The sequence below is a fragment of the Galeopterus variegatus genome, unplaced genomic scaffold, assembly GCF_000696425.1.
Source record: "Galeopterus variegatus unplaced genomic scaffold, G_variegatus-3.0.2 Scaffold2069, whole genome shotgun sequence".
In the NCBI taxonomy this organism is placed as follows: domain Eukaryota; kingdom Metazoa; phylum Chordata; class Mammalia; order Dermoptera; family Cynocephalidae; genus Galeopterus; species Galeopterus variegatus.
This window is the reverse complement of record NW_007728180.1, coordinates 287,881-312,059: the sequence shown is the minus strand read 5'-3', so window position 1 is coordinate 312,059 and position 24,179 is coordinate 287,881. Positions and strand designations below refer to the sequence as shown.

At 35.5% G+C, this 24,179-nt stretch overlaps 1 protein-coding gene across 2 annotated transcripts in view; it reads left to right on the top strand.

The window, feature by feature from the left end:
• The first annotated feature begins 226 nt into the window (after nucleotides 1–226).
• ESRRG (estrogen-related receptor gamma) overlaps nucleotides 227–24,179 on the top strand; it is a 238,845-nt gene continuing 214,892 nt past the window's right edge. The window contains exons 1-3 of one of the 2 annotated variants that reach the window (XM_008580346.1): nucleotides 227–436; nucleotides 8,854–9,043; nucleotides 9,466–9,584. In XM_008580346.1, coding sequence (XP_008578568.1) covers nucleotides 9,580–9,584 — 5 coding nt within the window. In that variant the 5' untranslated portion in view covers nucleotides 227–436; nucleotides 8,854–9,043; nucleotides 9,466–9,579. The remainder of the gene's footprint in view (nucleotides 437–8,853; nucleotides 9,044–9,465; nucleotides 9,585–24,179) is intronic. The other variant, XM_008580345.1, reaches the window with a different exon arrangement.

The window sequence follows — 24,179 nt, the reverse complement described above, 5'->3', positions numbered from 1 at the left end:
TGGATCGCTCGCGTCCTCGCTCGCTGGCTCTGTCTGCCCTGCCAGTTTCCACCCCCGTGCCCCGCGCCTCTGCAGCCTGCCTACCTGCCCGGCTCCCTCGCTGCGCGCAGCTCCGGCCGCCTCCCTCCTGATTGGGCAGAGGCCCCCCAATCGGCTGCGCGGCTGGGCCGGTGGGACTGCATATGTAAAGCCCTGCTTCATATTAATAAGCTCCAATCGGGGCTTTAAGTCCTTGATTAGGAGAGTGTGAGAGCTTTGGTCCCAACTGGCTGTGCCTATAGGCTTGTCACTAGGAGAACATCGGTGTTAATTGCACTGTGCTCTGTCAAGGAAACTTTGATTTATAGCTGGGGTGCACAAATAATGGTTGCCGGTCGCACATGGATTCGGTAGAACTTTGCCTCCCTGAGTCTTTTTCCCTGCACTACGAGGAAGAGTAGGTACCTTTTTCTTTCCTTTTTAAACTCGTCGCGGGGGTGCGTGTGTGAGGTGGACAGAATGTGTCTTTGCACACTGATTCAGGTAATGTCCTGGGTACTTTGTGTGCACGAGTGCTTGTTTGTGTCTGTCTTGTGCCTTTTGTGTTGAGGGGGATCTGCTAATTCAGTAAGTCGAGAATTGTTCTCTGACTACAATGTTACCTTTGAGGCAAAGCTCAGTGACTGTCAGTAAAACAGCTGTGTGACAGTCACTTCTTATTCAGGTGCTAAGAATAGGCACTTGGCACAAATGCTTAGTGAACTGTTAAAATGCATCTTTTACTAGGACCCATTTTCCCAAGGAAAGATGTTTTAAAATACAATATTCAAAATGATTTATACTATTGAGTGCCTCTTACGTATTTGCAGTTTGACAGATATTTTCAGCTCCCTGTCATTTCTTACTGCTCAGAGTTAGAGGTAAAATTGCACATTTACTAATTCTCCTTCAGAGAACAATTTTAAAACTAGCCCTGTGCAATTCAGGGCTAGAATAATGTTATTTGCATGGTTAGCGTTAAGTCAGCACTTAACTGACAAATCAGTCCATTAAGTAACATGAGATTTTACACATTATAAATATTTAAGGGGTAGAAAAACAAAAGAAGAAAGAGTAGTGACTTTTAAAATTTCTCCTTAAATAGACAATGCTCAGATTGTGGGTTTGTTTTATGTGTCATGTCCAGATAATATAGAAAAGTACTTTCATTCTTACATGCAGTTTAATTCATATTTATGAATATCTTTATGCACATGGAAATATATATTTAGATCACTAAAGGTGGGAGGGAGGGGGGTAGGAGAATTAAATTAGGCATTCTTGTGTAGATGAGTAGGTCATAAACTTAATTTCAACCCACTGTTAAGATAAAATATTAGTATACCACAGCAACTGTCACTGGTTTATCTCTCTTTCTGTTGAGTCAGTTATATTGCTTTGCTTTCACATTACAGTAATACCAACTGTTATAATTCTGAAAAGAGTGCTCTTGGCAAACATTTCTCTCTATAGATTGTGAAGAAAATATAAAACTCTAGAAGATGAGCTAGTGCATTATAGGTAGATGTCCACTAGCTGTCCTTAGTGACTGCATATTGCATTGCTTTGTAATTAAGTAAGAGATGAAAAGTGACTTGCAGTGTCACTGGCTCGTGTATGTTTGAGTGTGAGCATGTGTGTGTACAAGCACACTTGCACATGCACACAGACCTACATCCACATTCACACAGAGATATTAGCAAAGAGATGGATTTGGGAGGAACTGAAAGATGGTAAGGCTGCGCTTGCATCAGTTTGAAACACTCAAAGGAAGCAACAACCTTAAAATGTGTGAAAATAAAAATGAAAAATAAACAAAGGTAGGACTGCCCACTCAAGTGTAGTTTGAAGGTTAGTGCACCTGGGGCTGTAGAATTGGAGAGTTTAAAATGTCTTCATGTCAGAAAGAATGCCTTATCCAAGCTCACCCAGATTCTAAACTTTCTCTCGCAAATAAATAAACAAAACAAACTTTAAAAAACTCCCCAGGCTGCTTTTTAAAGTAGTTTTCTTGAATTTAACTTCTTATAGCTAATTTGAATAATTAGTTTAGATAAGCCTCTTAAAGCAGATGCATTTAAATGAAATCAAGGCACATGTCCTTTTGGCTTTGGCGCAAGATTCAAACTAGCTTTCTTTTTGGCTCAATTAAAAGTCATCTTTTAAAAATACGGATTTATTGTCTGGATGCAGTTCTGATGGTTACGTGGTTCACTGGACAGACAGAAAGATCTAATACTAAGCAACGCATCTGCCTCTCTGTCTCAATTAATAAACCACAGAATTTATACATGCTATTAATATTCATAGTAATTGTACTGGGTTAAACCCCATCACGTGCGTGTATGCATAGAAATGAAACGAGAGTTATGCAGTTTCAGAGGAAAATATTGGACAATTTCTGCTTTGGAGGCTGTTAAAAAGATTCATACAATTTATTGACCACCATTAAGGGAGCCTAAAATGTTAACCTCTAACTATGTATTTTGTATTTTAGGAAATGTGCCAGCACATTAAAGAGCATAATACTTGAAAGCTTTTTTCACATTTAACAGCAGTAATAGCTGATAGCATAAATAGATGAAAATAATATATCTGCTCATTTTGACATATGTGTCAGTCTAATCATTCTAAATGAGTGTGCTCGTCACATGAATCCCTTTCAACCTCTGATTAAAATGTAACATTGACTACAGGATTATAGAGCGGACTTAATTTTACTGACTGTTTTAACAGTTGTCACAGCTGTTGGAAGAGGGAAAGGCAATTGAAACACTCCAAAACAGACAAGGAAAGGAGAGAACAGTTAAGTAAATTTCAGCCTGGTCGTTGAAATCCAGACATTGAAAATTTAGCAGTTTTGTGTCTTAAGATTCCAATTAGGAGCTATGCAAGTGTTATTTTGCATGGTCTACTCTTTCTGTTCAGGGTTTTGATATGTTTTTTTGTCTGCCTCATCTCCCTATTAAAAGCTAAACTAAATTGAAATAAAACTATCCAAAAGTAATACTATAATGTCAAAGTATAGGGGATAAAAATAGGCGGGAAGGAAAAATTTATACAGTAACAACAATAAGAAGCCTAAATCAGAATGGATGCTCTTTTTTTTTTAAGGAAAGATGGGAGCCTGCCCAAGTAATAGTATCACTTTAGATGTGATATTATTTAAGAACTATAAACAGACATTTTAAATTTATTTTTCTAAGAAATAATACTTAGACTCCAGACTTGGAGCTCATATTACTTTTCTTCCTGTATCTTCTTAATAAATCTGTTGAAAACACCTGCAGCCGTAAAGGTAGGTAAAGGAAAGATGGGAGCCTGCCCAGGTAATAGTATCACTTTAGATGTGATATTATTTAAGAACTATAAACAGACACTTTAAATTTATTTTTCTAAGAAATAATACTTAGACTCCAGACTTGGAGCTCATATTACTTTTTAAGGAAAGATGGGAGCCTGCCCAAGTAATAGTATCACTTTAGATGTGATATTATTTAAGAACTATAAACAGACATTTTAAATTTATTTTTCTAAGAAATAATACTTAGACTCCAGACTTGGAGCTCATATTACTTTTCTTCCTGTATCTTCTTAATAAATCTGTTGAAAACACCTGCAGCCGTAAAGGTAGGTGATGTAGGTGGGGTTTTCAGATGATTTCTTTGTAAATTGCTGGAACTGACAACCAGCAGCAGTTAGGGGTGAGTGTTCTTGAGCTGTAGAGTCTCATAACCTTGGCTATCACATCACTAAAGCAAACAGATGAATACTATTTTTCTAAAAATTAAATAATCATTGTACATGTCTCGAACTATATATAGTTGAAATAGCCAGATGATGTGTCTTATGTAATGAAAGATTTTCTCCTTGAAGTAAGCAACAAAAGTGTTCTGAGTTAATGAAATAGAGGTTGAATGGGAGTGGTGAGTTAATGACGGGCACCCCGTGTTTCACTGGCCCTTTGTGTCAGGGTATTTATATACACACATTTGGTGATAAGTTTAAAAACCCTCCTTTTACAAAAAGGGCTAGAAAACAGCTTTCCATTTCCTGGGCAGAGGCAAGGGTGATGGTGTTGGCCAGTTCTTCTTATAGTGATGGTTTCTCATCTAACTGTGTTTATGGCACTGCTGCTTTATTTACTGAACCTAGTGTGTTGCAGCGGTAATTAACCCATGTTATTAGCAAAGCCCTTGTGGATATCCATTAATTCTCTTGCATGGATGATCATTTTTCTAGTGTTTTCCCCCAATAAGGTATCATTGGTATTTTTTTTTTTTAATTCTAAATTGACGGCCTTTGATATATTTCTTTGGTTTAATCTGACCTGTGATATATATTGGCCATCTTATGAAGGACGCTATTGTAATTCAGCTTTTAAAAATGCTAATAGAAGCAGGAGAAAAGATTTTTTGTTGTTCTTTTCAAAGTAAACAAAAAGAAAAGAAATTAATGTTTAAAAAGAAAATAATACAGGCAATCAGTTTTAACTCCAAATTTTCCAGATCTTAGAGTTTATGACAATTTGTGTCTTTAATGTCTTTCAATCAATTTTTTACTTAGTTAGTAACACTTTAGGCATTTTTGTAAAATATTGAGCCAGCAGAAAAATACTTGTGCTTCCAGTGCTGAGAAAAGATAAGGACTATCTCATTAGCCGGGCCATACTTTTGCAATTAATTTTAGATACCTGGTGCTATTCATCAAAGAGGGCTGCTAACTTCTCTATGATTCTATTTAACAATACTTTCACAATACCTCACTCCTGCAAGAATTACAGACAAAGAAGAGACCGTTCTTTTGGAAGGTAGGCATAATGCCCAATCTCAAGTCAGTATCACTTGTGCAAAATTCCTCAACATTCGTTTTAGTGTAGTGACTAAACAAAATATTTCTTTGTTTTGTCTGTAAAGTGATGTTCAGCAGTGAAGGTTTTGCTTTATATTATTTAATAAAATAAATTAAAATACATGCTTGTGATTGATACTTTTTCATACAAGTGGCAACTAATAGCAATGATTTTGATTAAACCAATTAATATCAAATAAACTTTTTGGAATCACCTATCAAGCATTTAGAAATAAGAGCATTTGAGGTATCGTAATAGAAGTTTAAGTCACTGCAGCAGATAAGCTTTGCTCTGGATTTTCTTCATAGCAAATTCATGGATGAGGGAAACAACGCAATGTTGATCTGTTATAAGTGCATATGAGCTCCGGCCCTAGCCAGCTCTCTGGAGAAAATCTTTGATTACACTAGCCCAGTTTGTTCAGTTTTTATCTCTTTTACATCCACTGGCCTTGTATTAAATTGTCATTGTCCTAAAGCACATGAGATAGAAATGAATTGCACTTCTCTACGTTCTCTGACAGTGAAATATTTAGCCTCTCTTTCTCCAATCATAGTCATGTGTATATTTGATAGTGCTGGACGATGCCAAGCATCTCTGCCGCTTGACAATCTTCTTATTGCGTTTTGTATGTTTTGGTGTTGATTATTATTTTCATAGCCATGCCTATTAATATAATTAATAATGGTATACATGATCTGTACCATAATTTGTTAATAATCTATATAATTATTAATAAATAAATGCACATATGGTACTTTAAAATCCAAAGCAGTTGATAGGATACATATCCACTATGTGTGCATGTATAATAGCATGTGAAATACATATATATAATATATATATATATATATATATATGAGAAGAGGTATATATGCAGAATACAGGTATGTTGTTAAGATTATTCATGTACATTTATAAAATAAAGTAGATCTCAAGTATTGTTCTAATCGGTTAGTTGCCAGTTAAATTTAACAGGCATGATTTTAAGCTGAAATTGCTATTTCAGGAATTTACCATGTTTGATTTAAAACTGAATTAATTTAACTACCATATATTAGACAGGTAACAGGTAACTTAACAAGTAAATTTATTTCTGATTTAAAAGATTTTAAATTATTGTCATTCATATATTCAATATCTAGTAATCATAAATAATTTGTAAAATAGGAAATAAACTACTGATGTTAAATGCATAATTTAATGGTTTGGGCCTATATCCAAGAAACAATTTTGAATTAGCTCTTGGCTGCATTCTTTTCTTATACAATTGGGCCTGACAAATATATCTTAATGTAAAGCATGGTAACTTTCAAACTGATGCAAAATTTGAATTTTACCTATCTGCACTACATAAATACGTCATTTGCTTTTTTTTGCTAAAAGCAAATACGTAAAATTGTTAAGTACATCATAGATTTCAGAATTATTTACTTTCAAACTGATGCAAAATTTGAATTTTACCTATCTGCACTACATAAATACGTCATTTGCTTTTTTTTTTTTTTTTGCTAAAAGCAAATACGTAAAATTGTTAAGTACATCATAGATTTCAGAATTATTTAAGTTTAGAAGTCTGTGATTTTACTAAGGAAATCTGAAAAGTGTTGAGAGAAAACACAAACAATTGCTCTTTCTATTTTAATTCTTATTCTAATTCATAAATTGCTCTATTTTAATTCTTGTTTTAATTCATATTCTTGTTTAAATTCTTGGATTAATTTCTTACCTTTATTTGTTTGCATAACACTTTAACAAATTTACTGTTACTGTGTTTAATAAAAAAATCCTGCTAACTGCTTCTTTATGCCGATCCATCAGATCAAAGTTAGGTCCTTTATTATCTGAGGGTGGTAAATGACAGTCTTCTGCTTTTTGAAGGACTTACCTAGCCCTTTATTTTTGTTTCAAGTTCATCTTAGACTTATACTTTTTAAAGTCTGGGAAACCTCAGCTAATAAAAATAACTTCCACTCAGAGTTTTAACAAACATCTTTTTTTCTTCCACTTATTCTTTGCAGAAGTGCCAGATGTTTCTTTTTCTCTGATTTGGACAATATTTTTTAGTAATTTGCAAATGTGTTTTGTAGTCAATTATCCAAAACCACTGAATGAAAAGGATTTAGATTTTGTGTTTGTTATATATGTGTATGTACATACATACATTCCCTCCTTATAATTTTTAGAAAATATTTTTAAGTGTTTTGATATTTTTCAAATAATATGTCATTTTAATTTGTGGCAATGCATGCATATTTGGATGGTAACTCACTAAGGCAAAGCAATGAAAGAGAAGGTCCAGTTTTAAAGAAATTGTCTTCTAGCTGGTCAACCACAGTCCATTTCAATATACTGGCACATATAGTTCTATGTGTGTAATTGACTATAGGTATACATAACACAATCTATGGCTATAGGAATTTTTTTATACAATATGGTAAATGAAAATACTAGGTTTTGGCATTTAAAATCTATTAAATAGTTATTAAAGTGTTCACACTCATGGGGAGCCTACTTAAGATTAGATTGCATCCTTTAAAAAGAACTAAAAAGTAAATTTATGTTTTAATTATAAAAAGCAGTCTGTGTCATAGATATTCCTCTGTGCCTTCTCATATTGCTTTGAATGAAACAAAATTGCATATATATTTTTTATTATTTCGACGGGAAGTACACATTATATGTAACATACTTTGGCAGCACTTACCTAGCCAAAGAACACAAATTAATACAGGGCATATCTGAGGGCTGTCAGGCATATCACAGACATGTCAATTTAAGTTTGCTTCATCATGCACCTTCTCCGCAAACAGTGGGTTAAGATGGTACTAAATAAAAGGGAAACTACTAATAAATTCTCAGATTATGTCAGAGACTGATGGCTAATGTAAATGTAATGAAAACTTACTTCTCTTTAAAAACTAACTGCAGGAATACAAATAGCACAGATAATAATGAGTTGCTTTTTGTTTCTGTTTTTGTTTTTAAAGGAGCATAACTTAAACTCATTCAAATCTTCCTACTATTTTGGAAGTAAAATAGAGTTTTAAAAAAGTCTGAAGTGGAGAACCTCAGTTGCTCTTATTTGTGACGTAAATGAAAACTTAAGTAGAGGATCAAGAGCGTGGACAATCCACTTTTAACAGGGACATTTCTTTTTGTTGCAGTTGGCATACATTTTCTGGGAAAGAAAAAAATCTTGTGCTTTCTTTCTGTATGGCTTATGCAATATGCAAAAAATGAAATTTAAAAAATGTAACTCAAGAGCTTACGCATGGAAATTAGGCAGAAGCACCCTACGCTCTTTTTTCCCTCCAGGATCAGAATGAAATCTTTGTAAATTATAATTGTCTTTTCCTCTACTCTAGAAAGATTGTACTCATGCTTAATAGGGTTTGAGAGTTTAAGCAAAGGATTTGTTAAGTAAATATATTTCCTTTCCTTTTAATACTCTAAGTGTAAGTTAAAATGTTTTAAAAGGTATACTTTTCAAGTCAGTTAATATGTAGCAATATTTATAATTTATTGTGCTTTGAAGAGAATAGTGAAAGCATATTAATCATATATCCAAAATTACATCCAGAGTTAGCAAAAATAATGATCCTATGAAAAATTATAGAGACTGAGTTACTTGTTTAAGAGAAAAAATTCAAACGTAAGGTTGTTCGATCGATTGCCCTTTGCCCTCCATAATTCCAAATTATCATAGTACTTTTTAACCTCTTCAAAAATGTAAGATGGCCATTTTAAATTGTATTCATATTTCCATAAATGAAAGGATATTCTGACAATGCTTTCTTTATACGCATTAATTTATTAAAATAGACCGGATTTTTTGAGGAGGAATATTGTACCTGTTACCAACTGTTCATGACCAAAGAAAGGGAAAGATGTCATGCCTTTTTTTTTTCCTATGACAGAGTGACTGTATACAGTTGGCGCTGGGTCCTGTGAAATGACAGAAGCATCCCTTTTGTCCATAGACTTGAATGAGAGCTGCCTCCTCAGTCATGGGATCATAGTGTCACATATGGAAAAGCAACCATCAACTGAATTGTACTGAATTATACTAAATTATACTGCACACTTGGTCAGTTCATCTTATACTCTACACATCTAAAGGAAGGCTCGTTCTGTTCTTGGGGTCTAGACAGCATCAGGAGCTGGGCTCAGGTGCAAGCATGTGGCTGCCTTTTTCTATTCTCTCCTAGCCATTCAGCAAAGGGAGCTGAGGACCAAATGGCACTTTGTGCACAGAAGCTCAAGCGGAGATTCCTTTCTAAGGAATCTTGGTTGTTCAAGTTATTTCAGATTCCTTGCCTGTTCTGGAAATGTCATTGTTGTCTTTCATGTTCCAAAGTACTACTCATAAATGATTAGGTGTGTCTCTCAGCCCGTATGAACCATTAGCTGGTTTAAGCATTTTTTAATAGATAGAAATGGAGAAACATAATTTATTTATGTCAATTTGGATGATGATTCTTTTTTCATACCTTTATATTGAACTACTCAGTTGGTTAAGTCTGAAGAACACAGAAAATGATGAGGTTAAAAACTCAAATTGTATTTTTTTTTATTTCTTTATTTCCTTATAGTGAACAAAACTTTATTGTCTAGAGCATTTATGAGGGTTTTAATGATTGGAAAATCTATCCTGAGAATGTGGTCACCATATGTGACAGCCTTGCTTTCTATCTTGTCTTCAGTTTATGGGGTAAGTTTGGTGATACTGTCTATTGTCTTACTTTGCTTACGTTACGGAATCTCTCTGTCTCCACATTGAGATAGCCTGAAATGTGGAGGAAATGCCTGCTCAGTTCTAAAACACTTTTCTGAACACCTTCCCCCTCCTCAATTCCAGCTGTATTTTCTTTTTAAAATTTCTTTTCCTATCATCTGTTTTGCTAAAGGATCATTTACTTCGGTAAAAGGTAAGTATATGATAATCATCCATATTTGCAAATACAGTACACTTTATTTTCCCTCTGAATTCCAAAGAGATTGCCTTCAACTTTTCATATTTGTTTTTCTTTTGTTTCTGTTTGTTGTGCATTCTAGTTGAGTGCTTATCATCCATATTTGCAAATACAGTACACTTTATTTTCCCTCTGAATTCCAAAGAGATTGCTTTCAACTTTTCATATTTGTTTTTCTTTTGTTTCTGTTTGTTGTGCATTCTAGTTGAGTGCTTTTATAGTGTTTTCTTGATTGTTGTCAGTTTGGGATACATGCTGCTGACATTTTTGTTAGGTTAATGTCACAGCAGAAAAACCTATGGCAAACTGGAATCTGGCTATAGTGCATAGAAGATACAACTTATGTTTGATTGTGTGTAAATACAGTTAGTTAGCTGGGGGTTTATCAGATAGCTTGGCAGAAAGAGAGAGGAGGAGTACAAACTGTTTTCAGTAACTGTGCTGTTCATACACCTGATAAGATTGAGAAAGCTTTTCGAAATGCTGATAGGCTTTGAATAAGGAAAGAATAATCACTTCTACTGGCACCAGCTTATCGGGAATGAAGTAAAATGCCAACACTTTTACATTAGCAAAAGTAAATGTTTTAGACACTCTGTGCCTTTTTTCATTCAAGTTAAACAGGAGGGGTGCTTTTGAGAGTGCTGTAATGAATAGAAGGATTTATTACCTAGACCAAATTACAGGTGACTATGTTGATAAAGGAACCTTCAGCATCAACAGCAGCTTCTTTGATAAGCAGGTACATCTATGCTGCACATTCTCTGGAGAAATTAAATATTCCTTTTTCCACTCCAATTCTATTAAACATCATTTCTGATGTTAGAAGATGCAGTTATGTCCTATGTCAATTGAGTCTCCTTGTTTTTCCAGCAGATGGGTGACAAGCATTTGAAACTTAGCTTATCAGACTTTTAAAATGCTGGTGTGCGGTTAAGTTAGGGCACCTGTAAGTTTATATCAGTTGTGCTGAACCAGCAAACTCCTTTAAATTAAATCTTTTTTTTCAAGAATGGAATGAGATTAATTATCAATTTAGGATACTGTAATGAGAAGATAAATGTATTTGTCCAAGTAATAGTCCATTATAAAGCACCTCCCCTTTAAAAAAGAGATATTGGTTTTGCTCTTCAATATAAACCATTAACTTTCCCAGTTCTACCATGTTCTCTTCTTTGTAATTTGATCCCTACAAATAATTTGGCGTATTCAGATTTGATAAATGATAGTGCAAGAGCAGATTGATTGATTTCGGATTACTATTGATTACTCTCAATGAGATCACTGTGACACACTCAAATCAATAGTGTTCGATTAAGCAAGGCACCACCGTTCTATACATCCAGCAGCAGTGGGGAATTCAGGAACAGAATGTTCACAAGCTGATAAATTGACAAAGCGTTCAGCTTTAAATAGCCCTTTGTTCAGCACTAGTTCCTTAAAATATATTTCATTGGAAAGTTCGTTTTTGCAACTCAGGGCCTTTCTGTGAAAAAAGGTCATCAGTTTAAGGTTTATTAAATTTTAACTAAAAACAACTGGGCTCCATTTAGGTGTAAAATAGTTTAAGTACTTACTGCAGGCAACCTTTATGCTTTTGAGCTATTGCTCAAAGGTTTCATTCTTTTATGAAGATGTCAATTGTAAACATAAAAACGCATCGCTGGAAATGTAATGGTTTAAGATTCAAACTGAAATAAAAATTCCTGCCCGAAGAAAGCACTGTAATCAGAATAAGGTGGTCTTAACTTTCTTCAGGAGTGGGACATGCTTAGGAGCAGCGCTCGAAGGTGGCAGCAGGTAGCACACCTTGATCGAGCAAGTGCACAGCTTCTGCTTATTTCTTTCCTTATCTGAAGGTATTCATCAGGTCGCCAGCACTACATGCAAAACACTAAGTATCATTTGATCTGAAAGCTGCTACTACTGCTGATACACTGAAATCTTTCTATACTAAGCAAACTTACAAAGTCGCTGGGGAAAAAAATCATCCACATTTTCAAGTCTTCAAGTCAAGGACCTCGAGAATAAGATTTTTCTCTCATGTTCCATCAAGGTGCAGTCTTGGCACTTGGAATGAAGCATTTGCTTTTGTATCATATGGCATTGCTAAGTTACTCCTCACGAAGTTGAGCATCACAGTAAACACTCCATTGAATATGTAAATGTTCTTATGTGCAAAACTTGATTTCAAATGAAATTTTGACTATTAGAGGCCTGCACACCCAAGGCCTTAATAGGTTCAAGTCTTAAAATATACTTAGATAAGTACTCTCATTTTGTTATTAATTAAAACAACAATGACAATAACAACAAAACTAGAGGTGGCTTTTTGAGGGAAAATCAGTAGGAAAATCTAGTTTGGAATCATGAAATTCTCTAACCAAACATCAGGCTAAGAAAAAAGTGATTAACTTAAAGAAACATTAGTCTTTTTTGTATGAAAGTAAGGTAATGAGAGTTTAATTATATTAGATTGAACCAAATGAAATTGCCATTTTTGCAGGTCAAAAAATGGTCAAATATCAGCAATTGCATATGATTCAATGCAATAATTGAATTTATTTCTATACTGTTCATATTCCATGATCAAATTGAATGTGACAACTGTTTGTTATTTTATGGTGGTCTTTATCAAATTATGGGAAACATGAATTCTATCTATAATTATGGCAAGTATATTATAACATCATTTTTAGTAGCTTTTTTTTTTCTTTAACACCATTAGAGAGTTGCCAAGTATAGATGCATTGTACACACTGAAAAAGTGTGCATTTATCTGGTATCTCTCCTGTGGGAGCTAAGCTGCTTCTGAGAAGCCATGTAAATTTTTCATCTCCTGGGAAAGACCACACCACAAACAAGAGAGGAACATCTTCGTGTCAGGAAACAGTACTGATCCCCCAAAAGAGCACACTGCTAAGGGTAAACAGTCTGAAAGCAAACTGGGGAAAAGATGCTGACACCTCAGGTATTTGATCCTCACATTCACTAATTAAGAGAACCTTAACCAACTAGTTTGCGCTTTCCACGCTCCCCCAAGAGAAGTGCTAAAACTGTGCGCCATAGAATCTGCGCCCCACTCGGAGCGGGCAGATGCAGAGTCCTCCGAGTTGGCAGTGGCGACTGCAATGCTTTATTGGCTACTGCAGTTAGGAAAGGTGCTTCAGGAGATGTAATAAAATGATCCCAGAGCCACCATCTGACCCCCCCGATGTGCAGCTCATATTGGCCAGTAGGGGCTTTCTGTGTCCAGTGCGAGCAGAACCTGGCTGCCAGGTAGGGAAGAAATTAGCACTGTCTGCAGGTAGGAGGGAGGGGCTCTGGTGCCAGGCTGGAAATGTCAGCACAAAGTGCATCTTGACTTAGGGTCATGTCATGACTGGGCGAATGTCCCTCACTCTGGGTAGGCACAGGACAGCTTACATCTTGTTCCTGAGAAATTCTATGAATAGAGAAGTTAGCCATAGAGTATTTTAAAACAATAATTATGTATGTTTTAAGTACAGATTCATTTGGTAAGGATTTAAAGTAGTGACTCAAATGTACACCTAATTAAAATAACTTTTTTTTTTTAGCTTATTTACATCCATTTTAGCAAAAGACATGAAAAGCTCAGGAATATAAATAACCCAATGGGATTCAGTTTTTCTTCCAAAAAAAAAAAAGCAATTGTTTGCACGTGTTGTAGGGTGGCAAACTTGGGACATCAGAGCCTTCTTTGCAAGTGAGAGGCAAGATTTTGTGGCGTCTGCTTCTCCTGCATTACAGACCCCAATCGGGCTTTGTGTCCAGCTCTGTACAGTAGCTTTTGTTCAGCTTCTCAGTTAGGGGTATTTTTCTGAGCAGCATGTGCCCCAGCCCATCAGCAGGCTGCTAGTCAGCAGCAGGTGTGAACAACATAAAACAGGATTAACACTGAACCAAAGTGTGTACTAAAAACAGAACCCCTGCCTTGCTTTTAAAAGGGTGGCAGGACTGGAAGACAGAAACCACTTTGGACCTGTGCTCTCCCTGTTTACTAAACAGTGTTCAATGGGCTATGTAAGTGGCTCTGTTTAGGTGCAGAGAAGGCAAGCGAGGGAGCATGTATTCATTCTCTCTCTAAAAACTATAAACTCAAAACTTACATAGAAAATTCCTCTAAGACTTTCAGAGGGGAAAAACAAAACAAAACAAAAAATGTCTGGGTAAATCTTGAACCAGAATTACAGGTTATTATTGAATAATTCTTTCCTTACTTACAAATTAAAAGTTGGTAGTCATTTGATGTGCTGTATTTCTCGCCTCTAAAAAATATTATTGGTTGATTTGTTCTAAGATTTTTTTTTTATTTAATTATGTGACAATTCATATTTTTACCTTGATAGGTAAACTACAAGTAAGTCATTTCTTTAGAGATTATACATCTGCCCCCCCCCCATTTTTTTAAATCAGTATTACCTACAATGAGAAAGCTGGGGAAAAATAATCATAGTTAATATAGGGGACTGCATGAGTTTAGCAGTGGGATATCACAATGAATTTATGGCATATGAGTCACTTTGTAAATATTTTCTTTAGGAAAGAGAAAAGTGGCATTTAAAAATATGTTTCTCTTTTTAAGTTTCTCTTTTGATTCTAGTGTACACTATACAAATATATTACATTAAAATTTGGATGTCTGTTTTCTTTGCTAGGTTTGTTACTTACTAGACTAACTTGTACTTTGAAACTTCAGGACATGGTTACGTTACATCCAGGAATAGTTCTGAAATAAGGAAATAATTCAAACAGAGAAATTGTATTATTTATATATATAAAAATATAAATATGTATACACATATATGCACACACTAACCAACTGTTCTTTTAACATATGCAAATGCAGGGGTTTTTTTGTATGTGTATGTACTGTCATTACACTGATTTCTAATACTCCAAAAATATATTCGAATTTAAGATGGATTTGTTCCAGAATATCATATACACTTTCCCGAAATAGTAGTTTTGACATGTAAAACATCAAAATTTTATTTATCTTTCTCTTTCAGTAGCATCTTGGTAATATATAGTCTTTATTACTTTTTATATCCAGGGCTTAAATTGTAATTTCTTACTCACTCCTTCACCCTTTGCTGACACTTACTGTTTTTTATTTTGAAGATGGCTATTTTTTGTTGTTGTTGAATCTTTGCTACTAATTTTGTTTATTTATTTTTTTGGTGGCTGGCCAGTATAGGGATCAATCCCTGGACCTTGGTGTTGTTAGCACCGCACTCTAACACACCACACTCTAACCAACTGAGCTAACTGGCCAGCCCTAACTTTACTTTAGAAGTATTATTGTCTGCCATTGTAATTGTAGCAGTCTTAACCCATGTCGAATACACCAAGAATATCCAAATTATTATGAATTATATAAATTCTAAAAATTATATTTTAATTCCCCAGTTATTTTCTTAAAAAGTCTTAAGACATTTGATACCACTTACCTTCTAATATCTTTCTCCTAGGAAATGTCCATTTCTTCTGTTTAGTATTTTTAAATACCCTCTGCATGTACAGTAATGTTATGTACCTAATTAGGTGGTGGGCGCATAGCTTAATGATAGTTAATGAAATCAGGTTTAGATGATATCAGTTTAAAATTGATTTTTGAAGTGTATTCTTTATAACCAACTCTAATATGAAATTGATTGCTTATAATAACTTCTTACATTGCATCAAAAAATATTACATGCGGGGCCGGCCTGGTGGCGCACTGGATAGTGCGCCGCTTGGGAAGCGCGGCGGCGCTCCCGCCCGAGGGTTCGGATCCCACATACAGACCGGTTCCCGCTCACTGGCTGAGCGAGGCGCGGGAGCAACACCGAGGGTTGCGATCCCGTTGCCGGTCCCCGGTCCAGTACGGGGGCAACACTGAGGGTTGCGATCCATTGCCGGACACGGAAAAAGACAAAAAGACAAAAAAAAAAAAAAATATTACATGCATTCCTTTGCAATTTTTTCAAACATTAAAGGCATCAATTTAGTGCATTTTCTTGATCATTTATTTAAAAGTATTTGTGCAGGCACTGTATAAGGCACTAAGACCCTCAAATAAATGATAAAAATAAAGAGTGGTCGTAAGTGCATATAAAACATTTAAAAATGGGACTTTTTATACCTAAGTTTTCAATTTAAACAGGAGTCAGACTTCAGAAAATAAATTCAGGAATAAAGGTTGCAGAAGTTTTACATAAAACTTAGGCATGAGGCTTTTGTCCTGACTTTCTGGTTTTGGCTTTTTAGAATTGATGTGAGGTTAGCATCCCGAACACAATTAGGAATTGTACATTTGGATCCTGAACATCTCAAGGGTCTGATTGGAGTCTTGGACCAGTCAAGTCTGGTCTTGCCTGTGTTCCTTCAGCTAAAAAGTGGGCCAGTCTGTCCCTCTTTGTGAAGTCTTTGAAGATTTCATCACCAGAGTTGCTGTTAAATCTTAAAATGTTCAAAATTACTTGTATAGGGTTTATGTTTTAGGCTGATCATGAAAGGGAAGAAAAAATTCTTTAAAAGATCATGTAAGGAAATATATTTCCCAGGTTCTAGGGAAAGCAAGGGGAATTTACTGAATTCTAAGTTTATGATGTTTGACTTTGAGGGAAAGGTTTGGATTAGTAAACTTACTGTAATCAAAGTAAGTGACTATTGAAAGGTAGTTTTTATAAGGAAACCTTGCCCTTATTCTTGAGATAATCTCACAGCTACTGTCTTTGTCCAGCATTCCTGCAAAACTGACAAGTAGAGTTCCCTAAAACCTGGAATTTCAATGTGCCTGAGGACTCAAAGATTAAATTCAAAGTAGTTCTCTATGTATTTGCAGCATCTCTTCAGCCAATGCATTTTATCTAGGTGTTTTATTTATTTATTTTTTTGAAGATATAGATTGGTTTGCTTCAGGTCATTAAAATTATTGTCTTTCACATTTTTAGATATTCATAATTAGATGATTAGTAAAGTTAGGTAAGAAGATTTATATCAGCATCGGTTAAGTTTATAGAAGGATTAAAGTCATGGTATCATGGTACCATTGCCAATTAGAACATGCTAGAAATATCTCGAGAGAGTTTTTGTTGAGTGTTAAGGCTCAATTAAAATTTATACTACATGTTATTGAGTGCCTGTCTCATGGTAGCTTGGCATCATGATGTTGCAAGTTTCCAGTTGCAAGTGATACGCAATGCAGTTTTTTGTGATATAGCACTATAGGATTACAAACTTTGGAAGGGAAATGCTGCTCTTTTGGAAATGACACCGGACATATGAGACAAAGAACTATCTCAATTTGGGCAGAGCCAGTATTTTCTGCAATAGCAAAAGACTATAAATGTATAGTTTGTATCACCTGCACTCCATAAATATGTAAAGGACAGCTTACCTTTATGTAAGCATTGAGTCATCTCACCTATGTTTTCACTTCACTTGTGTTGCTTGCAAAATATTTATGAAAATACTTCCCCCCCCCATAGTCTTCTTGACTTTTCCCAAATCACTCCTTGAAAATCCTCTTCACTTTTTCAGGCTGAGGTGGAATGTTTAAAATGGATGCATCCGTCTTTATTCACAGTACCAGAATGCATTCTGAAACCTTCACCATGGTCTTAAAAAAGAAAAACCCACTGACAAAGCAACAGCATTAAACATCGAGGGTGGCTGGGGTGGGGAGGAGGGCGGAAGAGGGCAGCTGGTAATTTATGATTCCTCTAGTATTGCATGTAAAGGATTTGCCAGTGCCCCACTTCCACCCCACCCCCAAACTACACCCTGCTCAGTGTTCAGATGATGATAATGTACCTGGAAGGAAAAGGCAGTCCATGCCCAGGCAGGCAGCATCAGACAGGGCGCCTTGCCATCTGCCCCACCTGCTGCATTCATGAGTCCATCTGGTGACTGCAATAGCTCATTGTAGGCCGCTTCTGAGGAACATGCGGGCTGAAAAGCAGGCAGTGTGAATTATTTAGGTAGCTAGTATAAATAAATAGAAGGAAAGAAGAAGAGTAACAGGAAGGATCTGAAAGAACCCGGTTGCTCCCTTCGTCCTGGGTGCTTTGGAATGTTCTAAAGCACGAAAGCATTCAATTTGCATATAGATTTAGATGTATAGATCATTTTGCAGATTGCAAACCAATGAGTTTTATCTAGATTTAGATAGTACTCAGCCTGTTTTGCTCTTAAAATATGGCCAGCTTCAGGTAGGGAATCTTTGGGACTTTCAACATAAGTGAAACTGATGAAATATAGTATTTTCAGGCATTGATTTAGCAGAAATGAAACAGCTGTGAGTCCTTTCAGAAATGTTTATTTTTTTAGTGTAGACAACACGTCTGACTTTTTTAGTGAATTACTTATATATATTTTTCCCTTTTTTCTACTAGATATAAACAATTAGAAAAATCTTCTATGTTAATTGTAGCTTTATATGTGGCCAATTAATCTATTTTAGTTAGCTACTGTGTACAAAGCACTTTTATTGATTCAGCGTACACATTCATTTAAACTAAATATTAAATGAAAGTCTCCAAACATAAAAGTGTCTGCATAACTGTGTGTTTTGTGTTTAGATAAAGCACATGGACAGTCACAAAAGTCCTAGACATCCTCTGATTAATGCAAAAATAAATATATAAAGAAAATTTATACTGGAGGCAAGTAAGTCATTTATAATGAAATAGAGAATTGAAATAAGGGAAGTTTAAGCATAATGGTTTTTAAATACTTACTGGTATCATTTTGTATCTAACAAGATAGGTTGGCAGGGCTATAATTGTCATTGAAATCTGGGAAGAGCTATTTTGCACAAAAATGATTATAAATTGTAAATGAAGGTTTAGAACTATAAATGGAATTGGTAGTATCCAGACTTTCTGTTCCTATTTTCTTTCCTCAGAATCATTTAGAGGATAATATCATTTTGGGGTGTGGGTAGGGGCTTCATTTAATTTATGATTTTTAATCACTCTCATTATTTAAAAAAACATTATAGATTAATACAGATATATGGATAATGTTATATGTTAAATCTAGCCTGTTTCTTTTTAAATGACAGGGTAGGGGCTTCATTTAATTTATGATTTTTAATCACTCTCATTATTTAAAAAAACATTATATATTAATACAGATATATGGATAATGTTATATGTTAAATCTAGCCTGTTTCTTTTTAAATGACAAACCTATGATAAAAGCATGAAAAAGAGAATGTGTTTATTTTATTTCCCCTGGTTCCATATCTACAGACAGGTACAGACGTTTTGTGTTCTATAAAAGACTAGATTCTTTAAGGTTAGTTTGCTCCAGCCAGCTTAACTCAATTCAGTTGCAAAGTAGATTTAATTAGCCTGCTTTTTTGAGCCCCTAAAACTCTAGCCTTCATTTAAATTAGCAACATCCATATCTGGAGCAGAATATCCACGAAAGTTAATCACATTGCTAATTCTAAAGATAACCAGTAACCCTCTTTTTATATTTTTCAAATAAAATACTTTTTATTCTAAGCAAATTTATTTATACTTTCCGAAAAGCATGTGAGATGATTCCTTTTTATTTGCATTCAAAACCATTTTCCAGCACCAAATAAAATTATCTGTCTTAAGCCAAATAACTCTGCAAAATTTAACAGCATTCAATAAAAATCAGGTGAGTTAGGCAACACTGATTTTACCTCCTTACCCCATCTCTTTTTCAGCCCCACACTTCCTCCTTTTACATCCCAACTCTCTCCAGCCCACATTAAATACCCTCAACACCTCCACACTTACCCACCCAGCTTTGAAAACGTGCCATTATAAAAATAAAGTCCCCCAAATTTGCATTTATCCAGAATTAGTAACAAGAACCTTTACTTAGTCTTTTAAAATTATCCTTTCCTGGAAAGCAGTCTATTTCTTGTAGAGTCACTTGGATACTCTTTGCGACTCTAGACATGCAAAGAAGGATGAATTGACAGAGACGTGACTTAGTTAAAAGTGTCCTGTATGTGTTAGCAGTAGTGGTTAACTACAAAAACAGGCATTAACTCAGTGTTTAGTTGACAACTTCAGGGGACATCTGTAGGTATTTTGAGGCTCCTTAGATGTATAAACTAATGAAATGTTTTAGAAAATTTTTAAACTGTATCTAGATAGAAACAAGCTTTTTACTTGTTGCCTTAATTGCTTAGTATTCACCATGACTTGCTGTGCTCATTTTTAAAATTTTCTTTCAAATTATTTTTTAAGACTTGCCAGCAAGAATCCTCCTGAGTATTCTTTTATCTCCTTTTGTATTCTGATGTTAAGGTGTTAGAACTTCTCTGATCTTATCTGGACAGGGCCAGGATAATTCACATCATGTGACTTCACTAAATCATGTGCTTGTGTCAACTTTGCTTGGAATGTGTAGTAACTTACTTTACCCTAAGATTATATAAAAGTATATCTGTTTCAACAAGAGGAGCCTAGACTATGTTTATTTCCATAAAATGGCAATGGAATCTTAGTAAATAAACATGGGTCAGCACATCGTACTTGCTGCGAACGTCTCTTTTTAGCATTTTACAGATTTCTTTCTTCACCCTCTCTCATAAGACTAGAGACTCCCTAATCTGAATGTTAGTTTTATTCTATTTGATCAGCCTTTTCATCGAAGGTGTTATTTAAAGACACGAACATCATCTTTTAAAGAAAGCTTTGTGCCCAAATATTTGTGAGAAATTTAAAAAGGGAAATATTATAATTTGTCGGAGTGATACCCAGAAGGAAATTAATTAGCATTACTACTTGCTTTTAAGAATGCTGACTTTACAATTATGTAGTAAATCATAAGTCTAATGATTTAATTAGAACCGAAAAACAAATAAAATAGCCTTTGTGTAACACATTATATATTTCACAAGTAAATCTCCTTTTACTGGTTCTTCTTAAAATTTGCCATTGACAGTTTAGTCAAATCAGGTATATTAATGGTAGGCTAGCCCCTTTAAATACTGCTCTCTAATAGCAGTTATGGTGTTATTAATTATATGGGATAAGTAGCAAATAGTAGCATCCGTGTTGCTTCTTAATAGCCTCCCATAAAGAACTTCATTACCCCATTCATAGGGAAGAAGAGAGATGTAATAAGAAATCATGGGTATTTTTATGGCTTCATAAGTGGGGAGGTAAGGTGACCATTTGGGGTTTCCCCAGAGCAAGGCTAATAAATAGAATGATATTTACATAAGCACTGAAGACAGTCAGCATGGCCTGGTCATCTTTTGTTTTAGGGTATCATAACTGGTCCAAGCATGATGCCAGATTCCCTTATTTTTTTAAATCGTATAAATTAAAACCTAGTTGTATCTGGTGGGAGAGAATCCATGGCAAGAGAGAAGACAGATCTGCTGATGAGTGCAAACAGAAGGAGCAGCATCTGTGCATAGAGGGATGAAGCAGGTGAAAGAAACTACCAGGGCCTTTCTGCAACCATTTCCTGTCAAAATCTCACAGAATGTCATACTGTTAATCTCACGGTCATCGTTTGAAGGTCATACTAGGTACAGGTTTTAAAAACAGTGCACTTTATTTTGGGAAGCAAGACTGTATGGTACAGACTATGGGTTTGAAAGCCAGAGAGATTTATGCTGTTGCTTGAAGCATCTTTAGTCTAATGATCTAATAAAATAGCATGCAAACAGTGCTTGATGAGAGTGGGCACTCAATAAATATTTCATGCCCCCCCCCAGTTTGCTCTTAATAATGGGGTTGTTAGTAGCACTAGAAGGAAAGTACAAAACTGAGACTTCACTTCTCAAAGCCATATTAGCTTCTTACCTCAACCGACAAATTCTGAAGTCGAAATGAGTCATAATAAGGATTAGTCAGGGAAGCTTGAGCTGAACCTATTTCTCCTGCTTGTGTGGCTTCTTATCAGTCTCCTACTACTTATAATTGCTGGATTCACTTTCTGAAATTAGCAAAGGGGAAATCAAAGTAAAGGCAGAAGCCTCACCACTTGCTGGTTTCTTCCCTGCCTGGAATGTTAGAGTAAGAATAGGGCTATAAAAATACAATATTTAATTACTATTGAGCAAAATGTAGAAATAAAACTCCTACCCAGTCATCTGCCAAGGGTGCTGAAGGAGGAAGTATAGATCCTAGCAGATTACCCTGAGGTTAAAGACATTCTCGAAGAGGTTCTGTTATCTTCAGTTTCTCCTATCTTTTGTAAAGCATAGGAATACCTGTCCTTTATGCTAATTCAGTAAACAATACTATCTGGCTCTGATGTTGGGAGTCGCTTACAGGCCACGTTACCAGTAATATAAGGTCCAGATCATATTTTTGAGTGTGAGCAAATGAGTGTGAGTGTGTGCGAGTGTGTGTGTGTGTGTCCCGGACGTGGTCCTCAATCAATTTCAGGTGAGTTTTTTGAAAGACGGGTTAAATCAACTGATTGAACTGAGTTTACCCTCCTGTGGTGATATTTTATTTATCTGATAAAATGCTTGGAAAGTGGTTAATTTGTCACAGGAATGTCTTGTTACTGTAATTTGCTGATGTGTTGTAAAATTGCTATTCCACAGATGGGAAAATGAAGATTTTTGAAAACTGAAATAGCCAGAGCCTTCCCATAATTCCAGCAGTTTATTTTTACTCAGATCTCTCCCTTTAAAAACAACTTCGAAAGATTCCCAGCTTAACAGTTAAGGGAGGCATCTGGGCTGGTGTGGTTTTTTGTTTGTTTTTTATTTTTTTAAAAAAAGAGGGAGTCTAATAGAAGAAGCAGAGATATTGCTACCTCATTTTCTCTCCCCGGACCAACAATGACTGATACATCCATTAAATTTCAGCCCAGGCTGATTGGCTGAGTGGATTTATTTATTTTTTTAAAAAAAGAGGGAGTCTAATAGAAGAAGCAGAGATATTGCTACCTCATTTTCTCTCCCCAGACCAACAATGACTGATACATCCATTAAATTTCAGCCCAGGCTGATTGGCTGAGTGGATTTATATAAATTAAAAAATACAGGTCATATACCTTTGCTGATAGACTGTAGATGAGAAATAGGAATTCCTTTAAACCTCAAAGGAGGAAATCCATAGGTGAGGCTTTCTGGTCAATAAAGCACTACAGCGTCACTTTTCTTGCTAGGTTTGTACAGTAAGTTTTAGTTAAGAGACAAATATTACACCAGCCTTTCTGGGACTGTTTCAGCAGGAGGTAATTTGTAAATAAGCTCACAGGATGTTGAAGGTTTTCCAGCTTATGTTGCAGTTTGAACTCGTACTTTGCAGACATGAAGGGGGCAGAAATCACCCCTCTCTCTGTTTTTTGTTAGTGTAACAAGTGATGGCATTAGCTGAGGAACGATGACTTTGTTCACACTCATTCCCTCAGCCCTGTGTCCATTTGTCCATTGGAATGAGCCACTTATCATCCTTCCAGTTTCTCCCTCTTTCAACATTGAGAGTTATGAAAGGAAAATTCCATTTTTTCCTGGCCCTCCATGACAGGCAGACTGAAGATTGTGGTCATTTGGATTAAAAACATATCCATCACCACCAGCCGGCAGGTTATTATGATGTCTCCTTTGAATATATGAATTTCATACACTGCGCGTTGGAAGTCTAAGAATGCCAACTTTTTAGATAAATAATTATCCCGTTGGTGATGTACAGCATACTGTTGCCATATTTTCTCACTTTTACAGCATTCTTGCCCTTATCACCCATAACATAAATCTTTTGGTTTCATATTTTATAAAACTCCTAGGCTAACAACGCCCAGTACTCAGAACAGTCAACCAATCACACACCATCATTCGACTATCATTATTTGTTTTTGTTGAGACAGGTATTTCAGTAGATTTCTAGTTTAAATTTGACAGCATACTTGATACAGCTATGCAGGTAAATAAACAGATGACCTTACTTATGCTCTGGCTATGACCTCAGCATGCAACCCTCAGATTCAGAAGGTTCTGTGGATGGAACGACAGATGAATGAATGAAGTTTCCAGTATCAGTCAGCCTTATTATCTGAGCTTGCTAATCTGTCAGCTGAATTTTGGAGAGTGGGGGAGAAGTATGTACAAGTGGGAGGAGAAGGCTAGGATAGGAGTGACCATTTTCTAAGAGATCCATTTTTCCTGGGCCTCGGTTCCCCAAGTCACAGCATCTTTACTTCCCTTCTGCACGGGGAGAGAGGCAACGCCATCCTTCATATAGAGGTTTCCAAACTGATGAAACCAAACTCCTTATTCTATTTCCCATTGCTTTTTCTGGTCCCTCTGTATTAGTCCATTTCTGTGGCTTATAATAAAATACCTGGAAGTGGGTAATTTGTAA